We start from the raw sequence: 25,465 nt of genomic DNA on the forward strand, positions 1-25,465 counted from the left end.
TTCAGTACTATGTATGTACCCCAAGACGATGGCATTAGAAAAAATACAACTCATCTTACAAGAAAGCTTAAAAAATCTGCATCTTTAGAAGGTTAATAAAATACTTTGAAGCAAAATTTTTGTCCCAGTTATCAAAAAACTGCATTATATTATTTACTATATCTACAGACATAAATGAATGTGAAAGTAACACTCATGACTGTGGGGAAGATGCCACATGTTGGAATTATTATGGAGGTTTTCGATGCTACCCAGCGAACCCCTGCCAAGACCCTTATGTCCGTATGTCAGATAAGTAAGTACATGTAGGTCAAAAATTTTTATGTCAGCATATCCTAAGTTTAAAATATTTCTGTGTAGGTAACTGCATGGTGTGAACTAGCCAAATAATGTCGTGTATTATTTGCAAAAGGTATTAAAAACTAATTAATAAATGATAGCTTAGCATGGGGAGGATTGGTTGTAGTAGTCAGCACATTGCTGAGTTATGTATAAACAAGTTAAATTAAAAAGAAATAAAAATAGTTATTTTCAGACGTTTTTTTGTAGAAACTTACTTCCTTCTCTGGATGAAAGAAATCTTTCTTTAACTTCAAATGTTGCTTAGGGTCAGAAACATGTTATGGTATATACCAATGGGAAAGGCGTTCTCACAAAAGTCAGAAGCCTTCTGGTAGACATGTTTGTGTTTTTTCTAGAAATTGATAGTATAAGTCAAAAAAGTGACCAAATCAGGAGCTAAATCATGGTTTGGCTTAGCCTTCTGCCTCTGCAGGATCTGAAGAGCTTCTATGTCTTATCATATTAAAGGGAACCTGTCAGGTGCAATGTGCAGCCAGCACCACGAGCAGTTCTGGGTGTATATTGCTAATCCCTGCCTAACCGTCCCTGTATACACTAGCATAGATAAAGAGATCTTTAGAAAAAGTATTTCTAAAGATCTTTTATTGTATGCTAATGAGCGCAGAGACTAGTCCCAAGGGCGTTGCTTCCCTTGCTAGTCGGCCCCATTATCATGTTAGTACCCCCTGTGGGCGTACTATCATGCTAATGAATACGCAGTGTCACAGGATGATCTCACTCACCTCTCTGCTGCCATCGCCACCTGACGCTGGATTTCGGCTCAGTGCGCATGACCCTGGAGTTTGGGTCATGTGCACTATGAAGCCGTGTGTACGCGTCCTGGCTTCAAACTGAAGTAGTGTGCATGACCCAAACTCCAGGGTCATGCGCACTGAGCCGAAATCCAGCGTCAGGCGGCGATGGAAGTGGAGAGGTGAGTGAGATCATCCTCTGACGCTGTGCATTCATTAGCATGATAGCACACCCACAGGGGCGTACTAACATGCTAATGTGGCCGACTAGCAAGGGAAGCAACACCCTTGGGACTAGTCCACACGCTCATTAGCATACGATAAAAGATCCTTAGAAATACTTTTTCTAAAGATCTCTTTATCTATGCTACTAGATACAGGGACAGTTAGGCAGGGATTAGCAATATGCACCCAGAACTGCTCGTGGGTCTGGCTGCATATTGGATCTGACAGGTTCCCTTTAAGTCAAGGATGGGGTCACTGAAAGTCTATAAATTAAAAATGCTAGGTTCTCTACAGATTTGTTTCTGTGGGAACGAATAACTTTAATAACATTTTCAATATCACGATTTCAGCCATATCAGACAGAGCTACTGGATTTATTTTATTTATTTATTTATTTGTTTTGTCGAACTTGTATGCCGCCCCTCTCCAAAGACTCAGAGCGGCTCACAACATATATTGGAAATACTGTCCCTATTGGGGCTCACAATCTATTTAAGCAGAAACCCATCCATATTTTTTTTTAAAGAAATCCATATTTAAAGTGACCCAGCCAGATATAATAGCTAAGATCTTCTAAACAGACAATTATGATCACAAGTAGTAGTGGGCGGACCCCAGGATACCTGGGGTCGGTGGGTCCAACCGGGTTTAAAAAAAAAACTGGTTCCAGCCCAATCTATGGGAACCCGAAGCATGTGCATAGTGGTTGAAAGGCGCAAGGGGATTGGAGTAAGTGTGTTATACTTACCAGTCTCCGCGCAGCTGTAACACTGCTTTTGGGCCACTCATACTCCTTCTGCGGCTGCTCATTATCCTTCATATATATTCACTACTTCCCAAGCCCACCGGCAGTCCTGGTGTCTGTGATTGGTTGCAGTCAAACTGCGACCCCACCCTGTGTTATAGCGTCTGACTGCTTTCAATCACAGGTGCTGTGTATGTCCCTATATTGGTGTAAAAATAAATAAATAAAAAAAGTTGGCATATGGTCCCCCCATATTATAATACCCAGCACAGATAAAGCCTATGACTACAGGCTGGAGCCCCTAGTGAATGCGCCTATCTTGGCTGTGTATCAAAATAAGAGGAATAGCATGCGGCTTTATTTTTTTTTTTACTAGTCACAAGCTGACTGCTCCACACTAAAGAGGTTTAAGGGGTTATGCTGCACCTGGTAAATAATTTAAGTGGGTACAATGATCACTTCAAACAGCTGATGACAGGCATGCTTAGAGTCAAATTTCCAGTAATGGGGATGGTCTATTCAAAGGGTAGGCCATAAATTTTAAAGAAATGATGAACTCCTTTAAGATCGATATTAAGGCTTTTACCCCTGATGTATAAAAATCAGAGTTCAAAAATCTAAACTTGTAGCTAGAAACTCAAAGGACCCGATTTGTCAGAGCTTTTCCACCAGAATTCTGTCTTAAAATGCTTTGAAAATTCACCAAGTTTTCACGCAACTTGAAGCTGTATCAAAATTTAGTGACCTTTGGCGTTCTTACATCATTTTTTTCCAGCTTAGTCAAAGTGGGCAGAGCAGGGGTAGGTTGGGTCAGTGGCAACCACCAGTCATCAAATTCATGACCAGCAGCAGCATTCACTCTCCAACTGGAGTAAGATTTATGCCGAGGCACTCATGGACACGAATGACACTCCTCAGATGATCCTGGTTTATTAAGAAGCACGTTCCTCTTAATGAATCAGGAGCCTCACACTCCACCCTGACCCCTCATCAAGACCGGCATAGAGATCTCTGGTCTTGATCAATTGGGGCCAATGTGTGTAAATGTAGACTGTTGCATATTTAACCATTTCAATATGTTTTGTATGAAGACTTTTAGTTGTTCATATGGCGCCAATATATTACCATTTGCAAATAATGTTTTAAAAACTCTATATTTTTCTATTTACAGCCGCTGTGTATGCACTGTTACAAATCCCCTTTGTCGAGAACAACCATACAGCATTGTCCACAAATACATGAGTATCAGATCCAACAGAGCCGTACCTTCTGACATCTTCCAAGTTCAGGCTACACTGATCTACACTAATACAATTAACACTTTCAGGATTAAATCTGGAAATGAAAATGGAGACTTCTACTTACGGGTAAGTTCAGTTTTAGGGATGATCGAATACTTCGATTATCCGGCTTCACGAATATTTTCCGCATACCTCACCGCTATTCGACTATTTGATGAACAATAAGTAAGCCTATGGGAAGCCCGAATAGTTGTTATTCGGGTTTCCCATAGACTTACATTGCGCATCGAATATTTGCGAATAGTCGATTAGTGGCGAGGTATTCGGAAAATATTCACGAAGCCGGATAATCGAAGTATTCGACCATCCCTATTTAGTTTATCAAAATGTTTAGTTGTTTTTATTTAATTGAACATGTCACAATTTCCGTTCTAGATAATACCAAGAGCTGCTATTATTTAGTAGGGAGTCCTTCACATTTACTAAAGAAATAACTCTGCAAATGCTTTTCTAATGCAGATGCCAACAGAGTAGACCAGCATGGTCACTTTGTATACAACACATGGGAGCAGAGCCTTGTCAAGGTCACCTCTGATTGCTCTAATCTCCACCCAAACTTCGCCCTATGTCAGGATGAGCCATTTTATAAAATAGCTGTCAATCAGCTGATCCTTGTATGTCCTATCACACCTGGACAGATGATATTGGTAGAGGAACTTGTAACTGGTCATAGACTATCTGTGCAGTAGCTGCTGCAGGGCAGATTTAATATTACATGCTGGGAAATTTAAAATGTAAAAGATTAATGATGTAATACATTGCCAAGCCAGGTCTGGCAGAGCTCTTTTTTAGATTGTGTTCACATTTGCATTATGATACCTTAACCCCTTCAGCCCCAGGGCACTTTCCGTTTTTGCGTTTTTGTTTTCTACTCCCCTTCTTCCGAGAGCCGTAACTTTTTTATTTTTCCGTCAATCTTGCCATATGAGGGCTTGTTTTTTGTGGGACAAGTTGTACTTTTAAATTAAACCATAAGTTTTACCATATAGTGTACTGGAAAACAGCAAAAAAATTCCAAGTGTGGAAAAACTGCAAAAAAAAAGTGTGATGGCACAATAGTTTTTGGGATGTTTTATTCACGGTGTTCACTATATGATAAAACTGATGTATGGGTATGATGCCTGAGGTCGGTGCAAGTTTGTAGACACCAAACATGTATAGGTTTACTTGTATCTAAGGGGTTAAAAAAAATTCACAAGTTTTTCAAATAAAAGTGGCGCATGTTTTGAGCCATTTTCCGAAACACGTAGCGTTCTCATTTTTTGGGATCTATGGCTCTGTGATGGCTTATTTTTTGCGTCTCGAGCTGTCATTTCTAATGGTACCATTTTTGCGCAGATGCTACGTTTTGATCGCCTGTTATTGCATTTTGCGTAAAACTTGCGGCGACCAAAAAACGTAATTTTGGTGTTTGGAATTTTTTTGCCAATACGCCGTTTATCAATCAGATTAATTGATTTTATATTTTGATAGATCGGGCATTTCTGAACTCGGCGATACCAAATATGTGTATATTTATTTATTTTTTAACCCTTTAATTTTCAATGGGGGGAAAGGGGTGTGATTTGAACTTTTAGGTTTTTTTGTTTTTTTTTTATTTTTTAAAACTTTTTTTTTTTATTTTACTAGTCCCCCTAGGGGGCTATAGCAATCAGCAATCCGATCGCTCTTATCTATCTGCTGATCACAGCTATACAGCTGTAAACAGCAGATTCAGTCACTTTCTGTTTCTCTCTACTCGCGGCCGAGGGAAAATGAAAGTGAAACTTCATAGCTGCAGGTGTCATCACATGACCCTGTGCTACGATGGCAACCACCGAAAGTCACGTGATCACGCACGTGACTTCCGGTGGGGGCGGCGGAAAGTAAAAAACATGGCCGCGCGCACATAGATCTTGCTGCCAGACTTTGGCAGCGAGATTTAAGGGGTTAATGGCCGCAGGTGGAAGCGATTCCACCCGCGGCTAGCAGGCACACGTCAGCTGTTGAAAACAGCTGATATGTGTGCCAACCGCCGTCGCCTGCCTGCGGCAGGGGGCGGGGCTTAACGGGACACGCTCCATGACGGATATATCCGTCCATGGTCGTGAAGGGGTTAATATCTGTGATGCAATGTCTTATTCCAGAGAAGTCCACTTTTTTTCTTATATGTAAATGAGCTGTTAAAGACTATGGACCAGACACTAGTCTGCATGAGAATCTGCCTCCAATCTGCCTCCAGAGCTTAATTTAAAGGGAATCTTTCAGCAGGTTTTTGCTACCTCATCTAAGAGCAGCATGATGTAGGCAAAGAGATCCTGAATTAATTGATGTATCACTTAGATTACTGGGTGCAGCCGTTCTGACACAATCAGATTTTTTAGATTTAGCCATCCAGCAGAACTGAGTGAACTGCCCTACCTACATCAGGCTCTCAATGGAGGAGTCAATCAGAGGAGGGGGTGCCGGACTACAGCATGCATGTCATTGTAGTTCGAGCAATGATATGGGTCCTGCTGCTTAAACAAACATACCAAGTAAACAACAGGTTGGACCTTGACAACACAGGCATTCCTGAATTTTCTGTGTTAACCCTTGCAGCATGCTGGAATCAGATTACATATAGCAAAAATCTACTGACAGATTCCCTTTAAAGAAGCTCTATCAATATTTTTTTAATTAAATGTGTATATGTGCATGTAATGTAGTGTGAGTGTATTATTATATTCACCTACTGATGCTCCTTCCAGTGTCCAGCACCAATCTTCTCCTCTTCAAAATGACATCACCGCTTTGCAGTGTCTCCGGGTCATACTGCGCTCTGCGTGACCGGAAGTGACTTTTACAATGTGAGTCTATAGAGAACGAGTAACCATAGGTTTTCATAGTAAAAGAGACTGGAGTAAAGAATGAGCTGGCTAGTTGGAATTGAGCTTATGCCTGGAGTAAAGAATGAGCTGGCTAGTTGGAATTGCGTTGATGTCACTAAGAAGCAGAGAAGAATGGTGCTGGACACTGGAGAGAGCAGCAGTAGGCGAATATATTAATACGCTCACACTACGTTACCTGCATATATACAGATTTGTGATAAAAAATATACAGATAGGAATATGTCTTTAAATAAAAAGGGATGTTACCGTTGTGGGATGCAATGGTCGCTCTCTGCTCTCCTGATTTTGTTGCAGAGCTATCTATGTTTATAAACGGTAACAACGAAGGAGAAGGGGGATCCAGCACAAATTCCTTTAGTCAAAAATAATTTCATCCTTTATTTAATGTATTAAAAACATTCTGAGACCGAAGATTAAGACATATTATAACACATAGGTACTCTTTACGCGTTTCGGACTTAAAAATTAAAAACATCAAAGTCCTTAGTCATTGTTGTTTTTAATTTTTAAGTCCGAAACGCGTAAAGAGTACCTATGCGTTATAATATGTCTTCATCTTCGGTCTCAGAATGTTTTTAATACATTTAATAAAGGATGAAATTATTTTTAACTAAAGGAGTTTGTGCTGGATCCCCCTTCTCCTTCATTGTTACCGTTTACCTCAGGCTGGCCTGGACCTACCAGCGGATCCGTGCACCCTGAAGATCTGAGCAGTCTGGCTGGCAGGTGAGCTGAACATTTTTTCTTTTTCATTCACTATCTATGATTATAACTGACACATCTGCAGGTTCCTCTCAGGCTCCATCTCACAGGCAGCCAGTGTTACCATATTGTTGCAATACAGCAGAGCTGTGAGAGCTGCAGCAAATGTGTTTGTAATAAGACAAACCTACTTTTCTGTTTTAGTTACATGTCTCACACTAGTAACGGCCCATTTTACTAAAAATAAGCTCTGGAGTCAAATTCTCAGATCTGTGTCCCGCTCATAGCCTGGAACAGATCATTTACATGCAAGAAACTTGGATTTCTCTGAAGTAAGACAAAGGATCACAGTTATCAAGGTATAATTTTACTAAGCTTCCTATGATCTACAGGCCCAGATACAGGTGTGCTCAAAGGTTTACATACACCAGCAGATTTTTGGCTTTCTTGGTCTTTTTTCAAAGAATATGAATGATAATACACAATCTTTTTTCCACTCACGGTTAGTGGTTGGGTGAAGTCATTTATTGTCAAATTACTGTGTTTTCTCTTTTTAAATCATAATGATAACCCAAACCATCCAAATGACCCTGATCAAAAGTTCACATACCCTGGTGATTTTGGCCTGATAACAGGCACATAAGTTGACACAATTGGTGTGAATGGCTAATGAAGGTAACATCCTCACCTGTGACCTGTTTGCTTGTAATCAGTGTGTGTGCATAAAAGCTGAGTGAGTTTCTGGGATCCAGACAGACTCTTGCATCTTTCATCCAGCCACTTATGTTTCTGGATTGTGAGTCTGGGGAAAGTAAAAGACTTGTCTATGGATCTACGGGAAATGATAGTTGAACTGTATAAAACAGGAAAGGGATACAAAAAGATATCTGAGGAATTGTTAATGCCAGTCAGCAGTGTTCAAACTGTGATTTAAAAATGGAAAATCAGGGGCTCTGTAAAAACCTAACCACGATCAGGTACACCAACAAAAACTTCGGCCACAACTACCAGGAAAACTGTTCAGAATGCAAAGGAAAAAAACACTGTGACACCTGCCTGGAACCATAGTCTCAGAATGGCTGTTACGGAAAGGTTAGAGGAAAGCCGCTCACTAAGCAGAATCTCGAGAACCTAATAACCCTTTAATCCCTATACAGGGGTCTGGATTTACTACAGGGCCACGGAGATCATACATGTGGAAGGCTGAGTCCAAGAAGAGTAGTTGACAGGCAGGGTCAAACTAGGAGATACAGAAAAGAGACAAAATTGGCAGACAAGGGCGTAGTCAGGAAATCAGGCCAGAGGTCAAAACCAGAGAGGGCAGTGAGGTACAAAAACAGCATGCAGGTGAGTAGCCAGTAAGCAGGCAGGGGTCAAAACACAGGGATCAATAGTCAGACCAGAGTGGAAATCAGACACAAGCAGGAATACAAAACTATATCTGGCAGTGACCAGCAGACAAGAGGGTGAATTAGAAGGATGTGGTGTCTTCCCATTGGCTGTAACTGAATGGTAGTAACTTCAGCTGGAAGAAACATGCCACCTACAGTCAGCCAGTGGTACTGCAGGTCCCAGTGAAACCCAGCTTAGTGGATGAGAAGAGCCTGCACCCACCAGAGCCACTGGCACTGACTCCTCTCCTATTATCAGCGCAGTCCATGGCGGGAATATGGCGGCGCCTGGTTACTGAAGTCGCTGGAGCGGACTCCAGTGAAGACGCAACACCCACAAATAACATCAGCTGAAATACAAAACTCACTAAAAACTAGCGGTGTGGCTGTTTCAAGATACACAATAAGGAGGCACTTTAAGAAAAATGGGCTACATGGTCGAGTCGCCAGAAGAAAGCCCTTAGTGCTTTAAATGCCACAAAGTATCTTGCCTACAATATGCCAAACAGCACAGAGACAAGCCTCCAAACATCTGGAACAAGGTTATTTGGAGTGATGAGACCAAAATCGAACTTTAAACGTTATATTTGGATAGGTGTCAACAAGGACTATGATGAAAGGAACACCATTTCTACTGTAAAGCATGGAGGTGGATCGTTGATGATGTGGGGATGTGTGAGCTACGAAGGCACAGGAAACTTGGTCAGAGTTGAAGGAAAGATGAATGCATCACGCTTATCAGCAAATACTGAAGGTAAATTTGCCCTCATCAGCCTAGAAGCTGCGCATGGGACATACTTGGACGTTTAAACATGACAATGATTCAAAACACAAGGCCAAGTCAACCTGTCACTGGCTACAGCAAAACAAAGTGAAAGTTCTGGAGTAGTCATCTCAGTCTCCTGACCTCAATGTTATTCAGCCACTCTGGGGAGAATTCAAGCACGCAGTTCATGCAAAAAAATGCCAAGGAATTTACAGAAACTGGAGGCTTTTTGCCAAGAAAAATGGTATTGCTCTGATCAGGAGAAATGCAGCGTTCCTGTGAGAGTCGGCACTCTATCGGCTCTCACAGGAAGTGAATCATGGTAACGTCAGTGGTAATCAGATGACTCCCCGCTACCATGGCAACACCAAGGCACCCAGTGATCACATCACGGGGCCGCGGCAGGGAACAGTGCGATCCCCACCACGGCAATTTAAATTGTGTTGTCAGTTTTTGACAGCGCGATCTAAAGGATTAACAGGTGCAGGTGAGTCTCAGATCATATCAGCAGACGTGTGCAGAGATTACCGCGGGCTCGCCCCGGGAGCCCACAGTAGCCGCAGTGAGGCGACCAAGGACGTACAGTTACGTCCTTGGTCGTAAACGGGTTTCAATGGAAGTTTCCTTCAATGGAAGTCTTTACAAAGAGGTTGGATGGACATCTGTCTGGGATGATTTAGTGAATCCTGCTTTGAGCAGGGGGTTGGACTACATGACCCAGGAGGTCCATAGCAACTCTACCAGTCTATGATTCTATGATTCTAAGGCCTTTTTCACATGTTTCCAGTATGTGTGGACTTTTTCACAGATACCACATGTACCCATTATAACCTATGGTTATCTTCACATGACTGTGTCTTCACACCAACCTTGTGTCTGTGAACCACTTGGAGACCTGTCCATTTATTTGCAGCAGCAGAGATAATAAACGCCATTACAAGTCTACGGGTCCATGAAAAATATGTACAGAACACGGATGGTATCTGTTTGCCATCCATGTGCTGTGCATGTGCTGTACGTGTTCAACATTACAAAGTATTGTAGATGTTTCGTCATATCATTCTTTCATTATCCATACCGAAATAACATGGATGGCACACTGATGGGACACTAATGGCACAGTGATGGCACAGTGATGGCACATGGATGGCACACAGATAACACATTGATGGCACACGATGGCACACTGATGGCACATGGATGGCACATGGATAGCACACTGATGGCACATGGATAGCACACTGATGGCACATGGATAGCACACTAATGGCACACGGATAGCACACTGATAGCACACAATGGCACACTGATGGTACACGAATGGCACACTGATGGCACATGGATCGCACACAATGGCACACGGATGGCACACTGATGGAAAACACTGATGACATTGATACAGTTTTTCACATACGTGTTTTGTACACACGTGTGAAGGAGACCTAAGTTGAAACAAAATAAAAATGAATGATAAAATAAGGGAGTCACGAGTAAAGTCTTGATGACAAACCCTATTTAAACTAATATTTTAAGTACATTAGAAAAATACATTAAAATCATTAAAAATTAATAAAATAGTATAAAAATTACATTATTCTGACTTCATCAATAATTCTCATTTACTTTCCAGCATACAAGTGGAGTGAGTGCAATGCTTGTCCTGATCAGACCACTAACTGGACCAAGAGAATACATTGTGGACCTGGAAATGGTGACTGTGAATAGCCTCATGAACTACCGATCAAGCTCCATTTTACGGCTCACTATAATAGTTGGCCCATACCCATTCTAGTAACTTCACCATAACACTGGAAGCAGTTACATATTCCACTCTGCATACATTACCTTTTATTTATAGATAATTCTACTTTTAATCACATTGTATACATAGACCGCTCACATCTTTTTGTAATTACTTTCTGAATTCATTTTTTTCGGTCAAATTTAATCCATAGCTTACAGTTAGTGGAGTAAGACTTTCTGGTCAAAAGCAAGAATTAATAGGCTCATAGCTCCGAACATGTCTGTTTTAGTGAATATTAGGATTTCCTACCTCATCACAGGTCTAGAAACTTTTAGAAATCTACATTGTGCTTTTCCACTGTTATTCCTCTTGGAAATGTATAACATTTCAACACATTACAACAGATTGAAATATAGTTTTGTGGGAAAGGATTCAGAATAATTTTTTTTTCATTTATTGGAAATCCCTTCTCAATCTGGGACTATGAGTCCAGTAGGCGGTCCCAATCAGAGAGTGAAACCTTGCCTGTACATCTGCATATAGAGAGGGCTGTCAATCACTGATGAGGACCACCCCCTGAGTTATTTCACATTGAAATCTGCATGATAGCGAAAAGTCTGTTCCCTGTTCAAATTAATTTACATTTTTTAGAGGTCAATTTTTGTTGCCATAATGAAAAAAACGCCACTATAGAATTAAGTTATAATTATATGACTTGCATTTTGCATTTTTGTGTGTGTGTTCTGCCTTTTTCTCCCACAAGCTTCTCCACTCTCTACTCTCCATAAGCTTTTATGTAGGTATAATTTGATCTTTCACTGAAGACAGCTTTGTAGACTGATTTAAGCATATAAGGAGATTTTGAGGATGAATGAATGAGATGTAACTTGATTCTTCACTGAAGACAAATTTTAGACAGATTAAAGCATTTAAAGGGATCTGTCAGCAGGTTTTTGCTACTTCACCTGAGAGCAGCATGATGTAGGCAAAGAGATCCTAAATCCAACGATGTATCACTTAGATTACTGGTTACAGCCTTTTTAAAACAATCAGAATTTTTAGATTTTACAAGACAGCAAAGTTGAGTGAGCTTCCACACCCACACCCGGCTCTATTGATTGTACATTGACAGTAAGGGGTACTTCTCACATAGCGAGATCGCTAGCGAGATCACTGGTGAGTCACAGTTTTTGTGACGCAGCAGTGACCTCATTAGCGATCTCGCTCTGTGTGACACTGAGCAGCGACCTGGCCCCTGCTGTGAGATCGCTGCTCGTTACACACAGTGCTGGTTCATTTTTTTGACGTTGCTCTCCCGCTGTTAAGCACACATCGCTGTGTGTGACAGCGAGAGAGCAACGATCTGAACGTGCAGGGAGCCAGCTTCTGACAGCCTGCGGTAAGCTGTAACTAAGGTAAATATCGGGTAACCAAGGGAAGCCCTTTCTTGATTACCCGATATTTACATTAGTTACTAGCGTCCGCCGCTCTCACGCTGCCAGTGCCGGCTCCCTGCTCTCTGCACATGTAGCTGCAGTACAGATCAGGTAAATAAGCAAAGCGGTTTGCTTATTAACCCGATGTGTACTGTGGCTAGGAGTGCAGGGAGCCGCCGCAAGCGGTGTGCGCTGGTAACAAAGGTAAATATCGGGTAACAAGCGCTTGGTTACCCGATGTTTACCGTGGTTACCAGTGTCCGCAGCTTCCAGACGCCGGCTCCCTGCAAGCGCAGCATCGCTTCCACATCGCTGCTGGCTGGGGGCTGGTCACTGGTCGCTGGTGAGATCTGCCTGTTTGACAGCTCACCACCAACCATGTAGCGATGCAGCAGCGATCCTGACCAGGTCAGATCGCTGGTGGGATCGCTGCTGCATCGCTAAAGTGTGACGGTACCTTAAGATGGCAGAGGAGGGGCGTGCTGGACTGCCATGTGTGTGTTACATTGTAGTCAGAGCAATGATAATGGTCCTACTGCTTATACAAACATAGCAAATAAACAACAGATTGGACTTTGACAAGACAGGCATCCCTGAATTCTGTTTTAAGCCTTGCAGCATGCTGTTTTCAGATTACATAGCAAAAGCCTGCTGACAGATTCCCTTTAAACAGATTTTCAGAATGAATGAATTAATTAATGAATGAATGCATGATAAATGCTGGGAAATAAAAAGTGACTTCTAGAGGGTGAAAGAAGAATTTTTCTCTTTAAAAAAAGAAAGAGATAAAGATATATACTTGATACCAGAGTTTACATACATGACCTAAAAAGACAAACATACCAGTTTTTCTCACTATCTGACATCAAATCAGAATGAACCTTTCCTGTTTTAGGTCAATTAGGATCCAAAATTATTTATGTTTGCCAAATGCCAAAATAATAAGAGGGAGAGAATTTTTTAAGGAATTTTTATTACTTTCTGCAAAGTCAAAAGTTTACATACATTTCATTAGTATTTGGTACCATTGCCCTTAAACTATATGACTTGGCTCAAATGTTTTGGATATCCTTTGAAAAGATTCTTCAATAGGTGGTAGGAAGTTGGGCCAATTCCTCCTGACAGAACTGGTGTAACTGAGCCATGTTTGTAGGTCACCTTGCTCGCACCTGCCTTTTTAGCTTTTCCCATAAATTTTCAATAGGATTGAGATCAGGGTTTTGTGATAGCCACTCCAAAACATTGACTTTGGTATGTTTAAGCTACTTTGTAACCAGTTTGGCAGTATGCTTTGGGTCATTGTCCATTTGAAAAACCCATTTCTGCCCAAACTTTAGGTTCCTGGCTGATGTCTTGAGATGTTGCTTCAGTGTTGTAATATAATATTGTTTCATCATGATGTCATTTATTTTGTGATGTGCACCAGTCCATCCTGCAGCAAAACAACCCCACAACATGATGCTGCCACCCCCGTGTTTCACAGTTGGGATGGTGTTCTTAGGCCTCAAAGCTTCTCCCGTTTTCCTCCACACATAACGATGGCCATTATGGCAAAACAGTTCAATTTTAGTTTTGTCAGCCCACAGGACAGGACAATTAACTCAGATGTTGCCAATAAGCCTATCAGGAGCTTCCAAAGACATGACATCATATGGGCTGTCCCATATTGTTTAAAGGCATAGTACTCTAAAGGGGGCTTTACACCCTACGATATCGTTGTCGTCGGGGTCAAGTTGTTAGTGACGCACATCCGGTGTCATTAACGATATCGCAGCGTGTGACACTGACCAGCGACCTTAAGCAACCTCAAAAATGGTGAAAATCGTTCACCATGGAGAGGTCGCCCCAAACTCAAAAATCGGTAAGGGTTGTTTATCCAGGTGGTTCATCGCTCATGCGGCAGCACACATCGCTATGTGTGACACCGCAGGAGCGAGGAACGTCTCCTTACCTGCCGCTGGCCACAATGCGGGGGGGAAGGAGGTGGGCGGGATGTTACGTCCCGCTCATCTCTGCCCCTCCGCTTTGATTGGCTGGCCGCTTAGTAACGTTGCGGTGACGTCGCTGTGATGCCGAACGTCCCTCCCCCTTGAAGGAGGGATTGTTCGGCAGTCACAGCGACGCCGCCGACCAGGTAAGTATGTGTGACGCTGCCGTAGCGATAATGTTCGCTACGGCAGCGATCACAAACAATCGCATGCGCGACGGGGGCGGGTACTTACACGCTCGCTATCGCTACAAATTGCTAGCGATATCGCTACCGTGTAAAGCCCCCTTTAGTGTATGTAAACTTTTGACTTTGCAGAAAGTAATAAAAATGCCTTAAACATTCTCTCTCCCTCATTAGTTTGGAATTTGACAAATAGAAGTAACTTTGGTTCCTAATTGACCTAAAATGGGAAAAGGTTATTCTGATTTCACGTGAGATAGTGAGAAAAACATGCAGATGTGTCCTTTTAGGTAGTATATGTAAACTCTATTACACAGTTTCTTACCTTTTCTTGCACTGTTCAAAACTACCGAATCTTTACAAACTCCATGGCAGATTTGCCTATGGAAAATGTATGTGGTGTCAGCATGGCCTTATGGCACTACCTAGCTGTCAAAATAATTATACTTTTCCAGAAGGAATAAAACAAGAACAGTATAATGCAGAACTCTGATAAAGGATGCTCTAGAAATGCAATGTTATGGGTAATGCAAATATTTACCACAACAGACATAAAAGGAGAACTAAGAGCCTTTAATAAATTCTTTACTTCTACGTTCATATGGAGCATTCTTACAATGGAAAAATGTGACTGGTATGTTCCATGGCAGAAATCTGAGTATAACCTTTGGGCTTCTGCTCCTTTTTTTGTTTTAGCTTAACTGCTGTATGTTAATTTTTTGGGCAGAAACCGTATGGCTACCGTGTGATATGAAATCCATGGCTGAAAAATCTTTGGCCATTTGAATTTAACACAATATAATTGTGGGAGGATTTCACAGGGAGTTTAGCAGAATACACACAAAACTCCATGTGACCGCACCCGTAGAGTTCAATGTGCACCAAATAAATGGCTCCACTGTAAGTGATGATACAATAAACATTTCCTTCTATTATCCACATATACAAGAACTAAGCACTATAGCAATTATATTTTGTTCATACCATGTAAATATATTTCTAGTAGACACATGTTAAATTTATTTTTTCGGAATTGTGCTCCTTTCTTTGTCTTCTTTACCATATTATAAAAAATGTTTTCAATGACTTTCTATTGTAAAATGCCCTTTGTTATTGTAGATTTACATTCACTGTACTGTTACAATGTATCTCATCATAAATAAGCCTTGGTTTTCATTATGTATTATCTGTTTTCAATGAAATTCGACTTCAGTTCGAAATTAAGTTATACAAAGATGCAATGTCATTCTCATATGCAAGAAATAGAGCACAGGTGAGGAGAAGGAGAGATTAATTTCTCTACATTCTCCCTTGTCTGTCTTGGGTATATTGGACTGTACTCAGATGTCATACGAGTGCAGTCAAATGTTTCACATGCACCCATAAACTTGTATGGGTGCAACTGATCTGAAATACGTGGCATGCAAAGATTTTTTTTTGTACATACTGAATTGGCATGAGAAAAAAATTGTAGATCTGCTCTGTCTCATTGAATAACATTGGTCTGAGTGCAATGTGAGATTTTCTTGCATTATATTCATCCAATTCAAACACTAATGTCAGCGAGCCCTATTAGGTTGGTATCATCTATAGTACCAGTCACAGCTGTTTGTACAATGTAGTATGTCTCTTCTGCAGATAGGAGTCTCAGGGATCAGATCCCCACTAGCCACACATATAAATGCATCTCAAAAACTTAGAATATCATCAAAAAGTTAATTTATTTCAGTAATTTAATACAAAAAGGGTAACGCATATATTATATATAGAGTCATTACAAGCAGAGTGATCTATTTCAAGTGTTTATTTCTGTAGTGTTGATGATTATGGCTTACAGCCAATGAAAAAATGGATCACTGGATATGTGGAAATGAAACCTTACTCTAACAATCACAATACTTACAGGAGCAGCTCAATAAATTAGAATATCATCAAAAAGTTGATTTATGTCAGTAATTCAATACAAAAAGGGAAACGCATATATTGTATAGAGTCATTACACACAGAGTGATCTATTTCAAGTGTTTATTTCTGTTGATGTTGATGATTATGGCTTACAGCCAATGAAAACCCAAAAGTCATTATCTCAGAAAATTAGAATAATTACCACAAAACACCTGCAAAAGCTTCCTAAGCATTTAAAATGGTCCCTTAGTCTGGTTCAGTAGGCTACACAATCATGGGGAAGACTGCTGACTTGACAGATGTCCAAAAGGCAGTCATTGACACACTCCACAAGGAGGGTAAGACACAAAAGGTCATTGCTAAAGAAGCTGGCTGTTCACAGAGTGCTGTATCCAAGCATATTAATGGGAAGTTAAGTGGAAAGAAAAAGTGTGGTAGAAAAACATGCGCAAGCAACCAGGATAACCACAGCCTTGATAGGATTGTTAAGAAAAGGCCATTCAAAAATTTGGGGGAGATTCACAAGGAGCGGAGTCAGTGATTCAAGAGCCACCATACACAGACATATCCAGAACATGGGCGACAACGGTCACATTCCTTGTGTCAAGCCACTCATGACCAATAGACAATGCCAGAAGCGTCTTACCTGGGTCAATGAGAAAAAGAACTGGACTGTTGCTCAGTGGTCCAAGGTGTTGTTTTCAGATGAAAGTAAATTTTGCATTTCATTTGGAAATCAAGGTCCCAGAGTCTGGAGGAAGAGTGGAGAGGCCACAATCCAAGCTGCGGAGGTCTAGTGTGAAGTGTCCACAATCAGTGATGGTTTGGGGAGCCATGTCATCTGCTGGTGTAGGTCCACTGTGTTTTATCGAGACTAAAGTCATCACAGCCGTCTACCAGAAAATTATAAAGCACTTCATACATAATAACTCTATATAATATATGTTTTTCCCTTTTTGTATTGAGTTACTGGAATAAATTAACTTTTTTGATGATATTCTAATTTTTAGGATGCACTTGTATATGGCCATCTCTATAGGATATAAAGATAAATTCACTACAAAAAAAAATAGACAAATCTTCAAAATTAAATATTTCTAATCTGGAGGATCCTGCGTTAAGGGGGTTGATCAACCACATCAACTTATCATCTATCCACAGAATAGGTGATTAATAGCTAATAGCTGAGGGATCCACTGCTGAGATCCCCATGGATCATGGACATGTTGTCTAGAATTCGCATTTTAATAGCGGGATAGTCATGTCTGCACTCCACCACTCTATTCATCTATGGGACTGCCTGATATAGCAGAGCACAGAGCTTGGCTGTCTGTCAATCCCATAGCGGTGGAGGGCCTGTACTATTCAATCGGCTGGAATCCAGAGCATTTTTGCAGTAATATGGCCTATCAGTTGTCCATAAGACATAGTACATGGCGATCTGATCCGCAGATTTCTAACAAATATTTCTCACACAATGGCTAAATCCTATATGATTATATGTTTAGGAATGTACGAGTATAACAGTATATACTGAGCTAAGACATATTCTGAATATTAATAGAATTTACATTATAATAATGGGTAGTATTAGTAAAAATGATATGCACAGGTTCACCTGCAAAAACACTAGATACAATCAATAAATGTGGTAAAATATAATGTATTATGGCGGTACTGCATTGTAAAATTAAACAGAATTCTAATCTCACTTTCCTATATCAAATGTTATAAAGTATTTTTTGTGACCAATACGCGCAGACAGAAATATTTGTATTATATCGTTTGTGATTTTTATGATTCCATATTATTTCATTATTTTTTAGGTCATGTATTATTAGGCATTTTACATGTTTTAGTTATTTTCTTTAATGTACAAAGTTTTTATTAAAATAAATGAAACTAAAAACATTCATTATGTTATTGGTTGCCTTCATTTTGAAAAAAATGATATATATGGATCAAAATAATATAATAAAATGTGACCTAACATATATACATACAGTAAATAGTTTCAAAAACATTGTAGACCAGCTCACCTGTCAGAGCTCATGCCGAATAATACGCCTGGTTTTTCTTTGTTGCACGGATTCGGACTGGGACAGCATCCAGGGAATAGTGAAACAGATTAATGGATCCAGAAAATACGAGGAAACTCCAGGTGGCAGTAATAAATAGTGTCCAATTTTTTTAAGCATGACAGAGCTTATGACAGTAAGTAAGTGCAAGATACACGCAGTAGCAGACTACACGTTTCGGTGGTAGCAACCGCCTTCTTCACGGTCCCAACCCAAAACTCAGTACAGTAAATAGTATATAATTTTCTGTTCATTGCTAAATGCTGTGCTAAAAAAATTAAGTAATGGGAAAATAATTAGCAACTATAGAATTGTGACTACAGCCCTAAACTACCTATTCACTTCAGGTGTTCAGCAGACAGCCATTTCTTCTTTCGCTTCGTTTTTGTTTTTGTTTTTTTTAATGGCATTCAGCTCAATCTTGAGCCATGGTGACTTAATGGATGAACACTATAGGAAAATCGATCTTGTGCTGCCTAGATAGGTCCACCAAGGTCTTCTCCACCATTATCTTCATAGTATCAAGCCATCAGCCTCTTCGCCTTGTTTTTTCTATTCTTCCCACCATGATGTCTTACCTCATATACTGTATATGCATTCCTTGCCAACTGTCCATGTATTTTTAACTAGATGAGAGGAGATCTCAAGAACACTACAAGTACAAAGAATAGGGATAGGGCATATTTCAATACAACATGCCTGATCAGTCTTTTCCCTAATATGATATCGCCCTTGCAAACAAATCCAATGTAAACTGTTGCTATTCTTGTCCTCAGGTCCCCTCCTGGACATTGTGTCTTGAATAGTCAAGATCTTACCCTGCCATCTCTGTTTTATTTGATATCTTTTTACTTATGTTTGTGCATACTGTATATATATATATATATATATATATATATATATATATATATATATATATATATATATATATATATACATATATATATATATATACATACATACAGTGCCTACAAGTAGTATTCAACCCCCTGCAGATTTAGCAGGTTTGATAAGATGCAAATAAGTTAGAGCCTGCAAACGTCAAACAAGAGCAGGATTTATTAACAGATGCATAAATCTTACAAACCAACAAGTTATATTGCTCAGTTAAATTTTAATACATTTTCAACATAAAAGTGTGGGTCAATTATTATTCAACCCCTAGCTTTAATATTTTGTGGAATAACCCTTGTTTGCAATTACAGCTAATAATCGTCTTTTATAAGACCTGATCAGGCCGGCACAGGTCTCTGGAGTTATCTTGGCCCACTCATCCATGCAGATCTTCTCCAAGTTATCTAGGTTCTTTGGGTGTCTCATGTGGACTTTAATCTTGAGCTCCTTCCACAAGTTTTCAATTGGGTTAAGGTCAGGAGACTGACTAGGCCACTGCAACACCTTGATTTTTTCCCTCTTGAACCAGGCCTTGGTTTTCTTTGCTGTGTGCTTTGGGTTGTTGTCTTGTTGGAAGATGAAATGACGACCCATCTTAAGATCCTTGATGGAGGAGCGGAAGTTCTTGGCCAAAATCGCCAGGTAGGCCGTGCTATCCATCTTCCCATGGATGCGGACCAGATGGCCAGGCCCCTTGGCTGAGAAACAGCCCCACAGCATGATGCTGCCACCACCATGTTTGACTGTAGGGATGGTATTCTTGGGGTCGTATGCAGTGCCATCCAGTCTCCAAACGTCATGTGTGTGGTTGGCACCAAAGATCTCGATCTTGGTCTCATCAGACCAGAGAACCTTGAACCAGTCTGTCTCAGAGTCCTCCAAGTGATCATGAGCAAACTGTAGACAAGCCTTGACATGACGCTATGAAAGTAAAGGTACCTTACGGGCTCATCTGGAACGGAGACCATTGCGGTGGAGTACGTTACTTATGGTATTGACTGAAACCAATGTCCCCACTGCCATGAGATCTTCCCGGAGCTCCTTCCTTGTTGTCCTTGGGTTAGCCTTGACTCTTCGGACAAGCCTGGCCTCGGCACGGGTGGAAACTTTCAAAGGCTGTCCAGGCCGTGGAAGGCTAACAGTAGTTCCATAAGCCTTCCACTTCCGGATGATGCTCCCAACAGTGGAGACAGGTAGGCCCAACTCCTTGGAAAGGGTTTTGTACCCCTTGCCAGCCTTGTGACCCTCCACGATCTTGTCTCTGATGGCCTTGGAATGCTCCTTTGTCTTTCCCATGTTGACCAAGTATGAGTGCTGTTCACAAGTTTGGGGAGGGTCTTAATTAGTCAGAAAAGGCTGGAAAAAGAGATAATTAATCCAAACATGTGAAGCTCATTGTTCTTTGTGCCTGAAATACTTCTTAATACTTTAGGGGAACCAAACAGAATTCTTGTGGTTTGAGGGGTTGAATAATAAATGACCCTCTGAATAAACTTTTCACAATTTAAAAAAAAAAAATAAAAAAAGAAATAACATTCTTTTTTGCTGCAGTGCATTTCACACTTCCAGGCTGATCTACAGTCCAAATGTCACAATGCCAAGTTAATTCCGAATGTGTAAACCTGCTAAATCTGCAGGGGGTTGAATACTACTTGTAGGCACTGTATATATATATATATATATATATATATATACACACTGTGTGTATATATATATATATATATATATATATATATATATATATATCTATCTATAAATATATGTATATAAAACCAGAGTTGGCAACTCAATACTTTATTTTATTTCCTCTGGACAGGTTTTAAACAATTTTTGGACCCACAACATTTTTTGACAAACACTTTGGAGAAATATAATGCATCATTAAAGGGAAGCGATCATCAACAAAATATCTATTGTTTAAACCATGTTTTTGTGTTACATATAATGAAAAAAGCTTTTTTTTTTATGATGATGATGATTTTTACTAAACAAAAAAAATTGTAATCTTGCACTTTTCCAACTATTCATTGGAGCTCCTACTTCCTGTCCTTGGAGGAATAGTTTTCAGCAGGCTCTTTATCAGCAGAGGCAGGATTACAATTACAGGTTACATAGGTTGACAAAAAGACCTAGGTCCATTAAGTTAATCCTTAATAAACACCTTTATAGACAGCTGATAATGCAGGATCCACCAATTGCAATAGGTGATGGGATCCTGCTCCCTTTCCTTCACATTGACCTTTGCACAGGCTCACTAGACACTTTAATACAAACAATAGGGTGAGAAACCAAGTACTGGTGCTAATGTACATGTGTTGCTTCCTGATTTAAAGTCTTAAAAAGGCCCAGTGGCCAATGTGACAATTAACACCTAAACCCTATTTAATTAAAGGTCCTTTTCTGATGAAAGTCATATCTTTGCACAGCCAGTAATTTTGAATTAAAGACATAAGCTGCATGCATTGTGAACTGTAAAATGAGAATAATTACAGTTCGAAAAATCTGCACGAAAATCTCGCAACACGAGAGGGGAAAAAAGTGCCCTGATTTTTTGGGAATTCTCTAGGTATTTCAGATTGGTTGAGAACTCTGAATTTGACATCTAAGAGGTCATAAAAGACTTAAGGGTGCTTTACACGCTGCGACATCGCTTACGATATATCGTCGTGGTCACGTCATTAGTGACGCACATCCGGTGCCGTTAGCGACATCGCAGCGTGTGACACCAAGGAGCAACAATCAATGAGCACAAAAACGTGAAAAATCGTTGCTCGTTGACACGTTGCTCCTTTCCATAATATTGTTGCTGCTGCAGGTACGATGTTGTTCGACGTTCCTGTGGCAGCACACATCGCTATGTGTTACACCGCAGGAATGAGGAACATCTCCTTACCTGCGTCCACCGGCAATGAGGAAGGAAGGAGGTAGGTGACATGTTCCGGCCGCTCATCTCCGCCCCTCCTCTGCTATTGGACGGCTGCCGTGTGACGTCAATGTGACGCCGCACAAACCGCCCCCTTAGAAAGGAGGCAGATCGCCGGCCAGAGCAACGTCACAGGGAAGGTAAGTCTGTGTGACGGGTGTTAGCGATTTGCTCGTGACGCACAACCGACGGGGGCAGGTACGCTCGCTAGCGATCTCGGTACCGATATCGCAGCGTGTAAAGTACCCTATAGTGACATTCATACTTTATCATTGCCATGTCATTTTTTTTTCATTTTGTACTTTTTAAGTATAACTAGGGAATCTGTAGGTGCCCTAGTTATAGTGGAAACATGTCCCTTTTGGAACAATAGCCCAGAACTAATCTTGATTGCACTTATACAAAGGGAGTTATCATATGATCGCCAAGTTAAATAGTGGTAGCTGCAGTGTTATTGCTCTCTACCCACCATGTAGAGATCAATATGTGCTATGCAGAAGCCCAAAGGGTCTTCTCCTTAGGGTCTGTGGCTGGACATCCAAGGTCTTACTGTCACAATTCGTTTGTGCAGAACATTCTGTATTGTTCTGCCATGTTCTCCTGCAGAGCTGGTATATGTTGCCAGTGATGCAGAGCGTTTTGCAGGATGAATGCTCTGCTGGTTGTTTCACAGCACTGGGTTTCACGCTGGTCCTGGGAGATGCTCTCACAGATGCTTCTCCTTCCTGGTGATTGCTCTGCCTCATTAGGGAGTGTATTAGCTCAGGACGCCGCCAGTCGTACGTCCTGTTTACAGTTGTGCTGTTGGCTCCCATGTTCTCAGTGTTCAGATCGTGTTCTTTCAGCTCCGGACTTCTGCCTGTCCTCCCCAGTTTCTGTTGTGACTTCCCGGCTTCTGACCTCGGACTTCCCCCTCACCACGTCCTCCCCTGCTACCTGTATCTAGTATGTACTCCGCTGGAACCCTGACCTTCGGCTTGTATGCTGACCTCGTCACTGGTTTATGATCTCGGCCTGCCAGACTACCTCTCCATTTCCTGCATACAAGTAGTGTCTAGCGCCACCTTCTGGCAGTCATCACACTTAACCATTTAAAGCATGAATATAAGCTATATTCATTGTAAACACAATTATTTGGGTTACATCTTTAGTCCTTGGTCCCCGTAAAAAAAACACATTTTTTGCCTTGTGCTTTCTGTCTTAAGAGTGTACAAAAAACAGATGTTCTTTGTAGGAAAGTCCTTGTCAATAGCCACGTACACGGGGTCACACTTACAAGGCAAACAATGTCAACATGCATCAAACACTGTTTGCTACAATACAGCTGATACATAATAGAAACCGCCAAGCAACTCTACATTTCATGCCAAGACCTCCCAGGTTGGAGATTTTAATGCAATTTAGATAGTTCAGATATGGAACTAAATTATAGTAGTAAATTAAGGCTTTTTAATAATTGAATTTATTAGCAGAAAATCTCGATATAGCTGGGTACATGGCATTATATGTTATGAAAGCTTTCTTTTAAGAAAAAAGCTGGAGTAGAATTCTGGACTTATTTGTGTTATAAAGAATGGGAATTACACTAGTAATGTGTTGAAATTAGCCAAAAATGAGCAAATGAGGAAAGAAAGATTGCTCTCAGATGCACAGGCTTTTCGAATCTACTATCTTGGATGTGTGCCATCAATATGTCTATGCGTCCTCTGGCTATTTTCATTTAGAACTAAACTTTCATTTTATTCCTCAGTTTTCTCTCCAATATTGGATGAAGTTGACTCAGCATGTAGAGAGATCTGAGGGGAATCGATTTCTATAAATATCTCATGTTTGCCCATAATGATATAATCAAATGGAGTAAAAGTTCATGGGAACAACCATTTGTTCTAGTGCTATTGTATTTTCAATTGCTAAAGCAGCTATAGATAATCTCCACCAAAAAATGAATATTAGAATTTAGCATTTCCTTAGATTCAAAATCCTGTGTCATTTTAATAATGTATCTTTATAGTAGTGCCAGCTGTAGTACCCAGGATTGCCTGGGATAGTATCTAAGTGTCTCTCTCCCACTCTCCCCCTCTCACTCTCCCCCTCTCACTCTCCCCCTCTCACTCTCCCTGTATCTCTCTCTGTTTTTCTCTCTCTCTCTCTGTCTCTCTCTCTCTCTGTCTCTCTGCCTTCTCTCTCTGCATACTCTCTCTCTGTCTGTCTCTCTGTCTGTCTCTCTAAGTCTGTCTCCCTCTGCCTGTCTCCCTCTGCCTGTCTCTCTCTCTCTGTCTGCCTCGCTGTCTGTTTCTCTGTCTCCTGTCTGTCTCTCTCTCTTTGTCTTTTTCTCTATCTGTCTCTGTCTATGTCTGTCTGTCTCTGTGTCTTCTCGGTCTGTCTCTCCGTCTGTCTCTCTCTGTCTCTGTCTGGCTCTCTGTCTCTGTCTGTCTGTCTCTGTCTGTCTCTCTGTTTCTGTCTGGCTGTCTGTGTCTCTGTCTGTCTCTGTGTGTCTCTGTGTCTCTGTCTGTCTCTGTATCTGTCTCTCTGTTTCTGTCTGTCTGTGTCTCTGTCTGTCTCTGTGTCTGTCTCTGTCTCTCTGTTTCTGTCTGTCTGTCTGTGTCTGTCTCTGTGTGTCTCTGTGTCTCTGTCTGTCTTTGTGTCTGTGTCTGTTTGTCTGTCTCCACCAAAATCATATTACCTCACAAATGAGCTTCTTATACTAAGAATGTCCTTTGTTGCTTATAGCAACCAACCTGAGCCCCTATGAATGACCTGTAGCTCCCAGCTCCATTAGCTTTAATGTAAGCAGGTTTTTTGGCAAATACCTGTAAAGCGCGGGGTTAAATTTTCCCCTCAAAACATAGTCTGACATTCACTGAATCAAATAAGGTATCTGTGCAAAATTTTGTGATTGTAAATGCAACGGTGCAAATTCCTTTAGCGGACATACACACACACACACACACATACATACATGCATGTACACACACACACACATACATACACACACACACACACATTCATACATTACCTACATACACAAACACATACATATATGCATGTACACACACACACATACATATGTGGCGCCCCTGAGGCTCTGGTCAACACAGGGTACTGCAACTGAGTTAAGGAGTAATATCTATCTGGGATAAGTGACAGGTGGTTTGCCGATGCTCATACCATACACGTTTCACATGCACTTAGGTGCCTTCCCCATAGGGGGGTGGACTGGG

General features: G+C 40.9%; 1 protein-coding gene across 1 annotated transcript in view; it reads left to right on the top strand.

The window, feature by feature from the left end:
* EFEMP1 (EGF containing fibulin extracellular matrix protein 1) overlaps nucleotides 1–18,247 on the top strand; it is a 156,935-nt gene extending 138,688 nt beyond the window's left edge. The window contains exons 9-11 of the mRNA XM_075339375.1: nucleotides 169–295; nucleotides 3,236–3,431; nucleotides 10,725–18,247. Coding sequence (XP_075195490.1) covers nucleotides 169–295; nucleotides 3,236–3,431; nucleotides 10,725–10,886 — 485 coding nt within the window. The 3' untranslated portion in view covers nucleotides 10,887–18,247. The remainder of the gene's footprint in view (nucleotides 1–168; nucleotides 296–3,235; nucleotides 3,432–10,724) is intronic.
* The last annotated feature ends 7,218 nt before the right edge of the window (nucleotides 18,248–25,465 follow it).

Source organism: Anomaloglossus baeobatrachus, chromosome 3, assembly GCF_048569485.1.
Source record: "Anomaloglossus baeobatrachus isolate aAnoBae1 chromosome 3, aAnoBae1.hap1, whole genome shotgun sequence".
NCBI lineage: Eukaryota > Metazoa > Chordata > Amphibia > Anura > Aromobatidae > Anomaloglossus > Anomaloglossus baeobatrachus.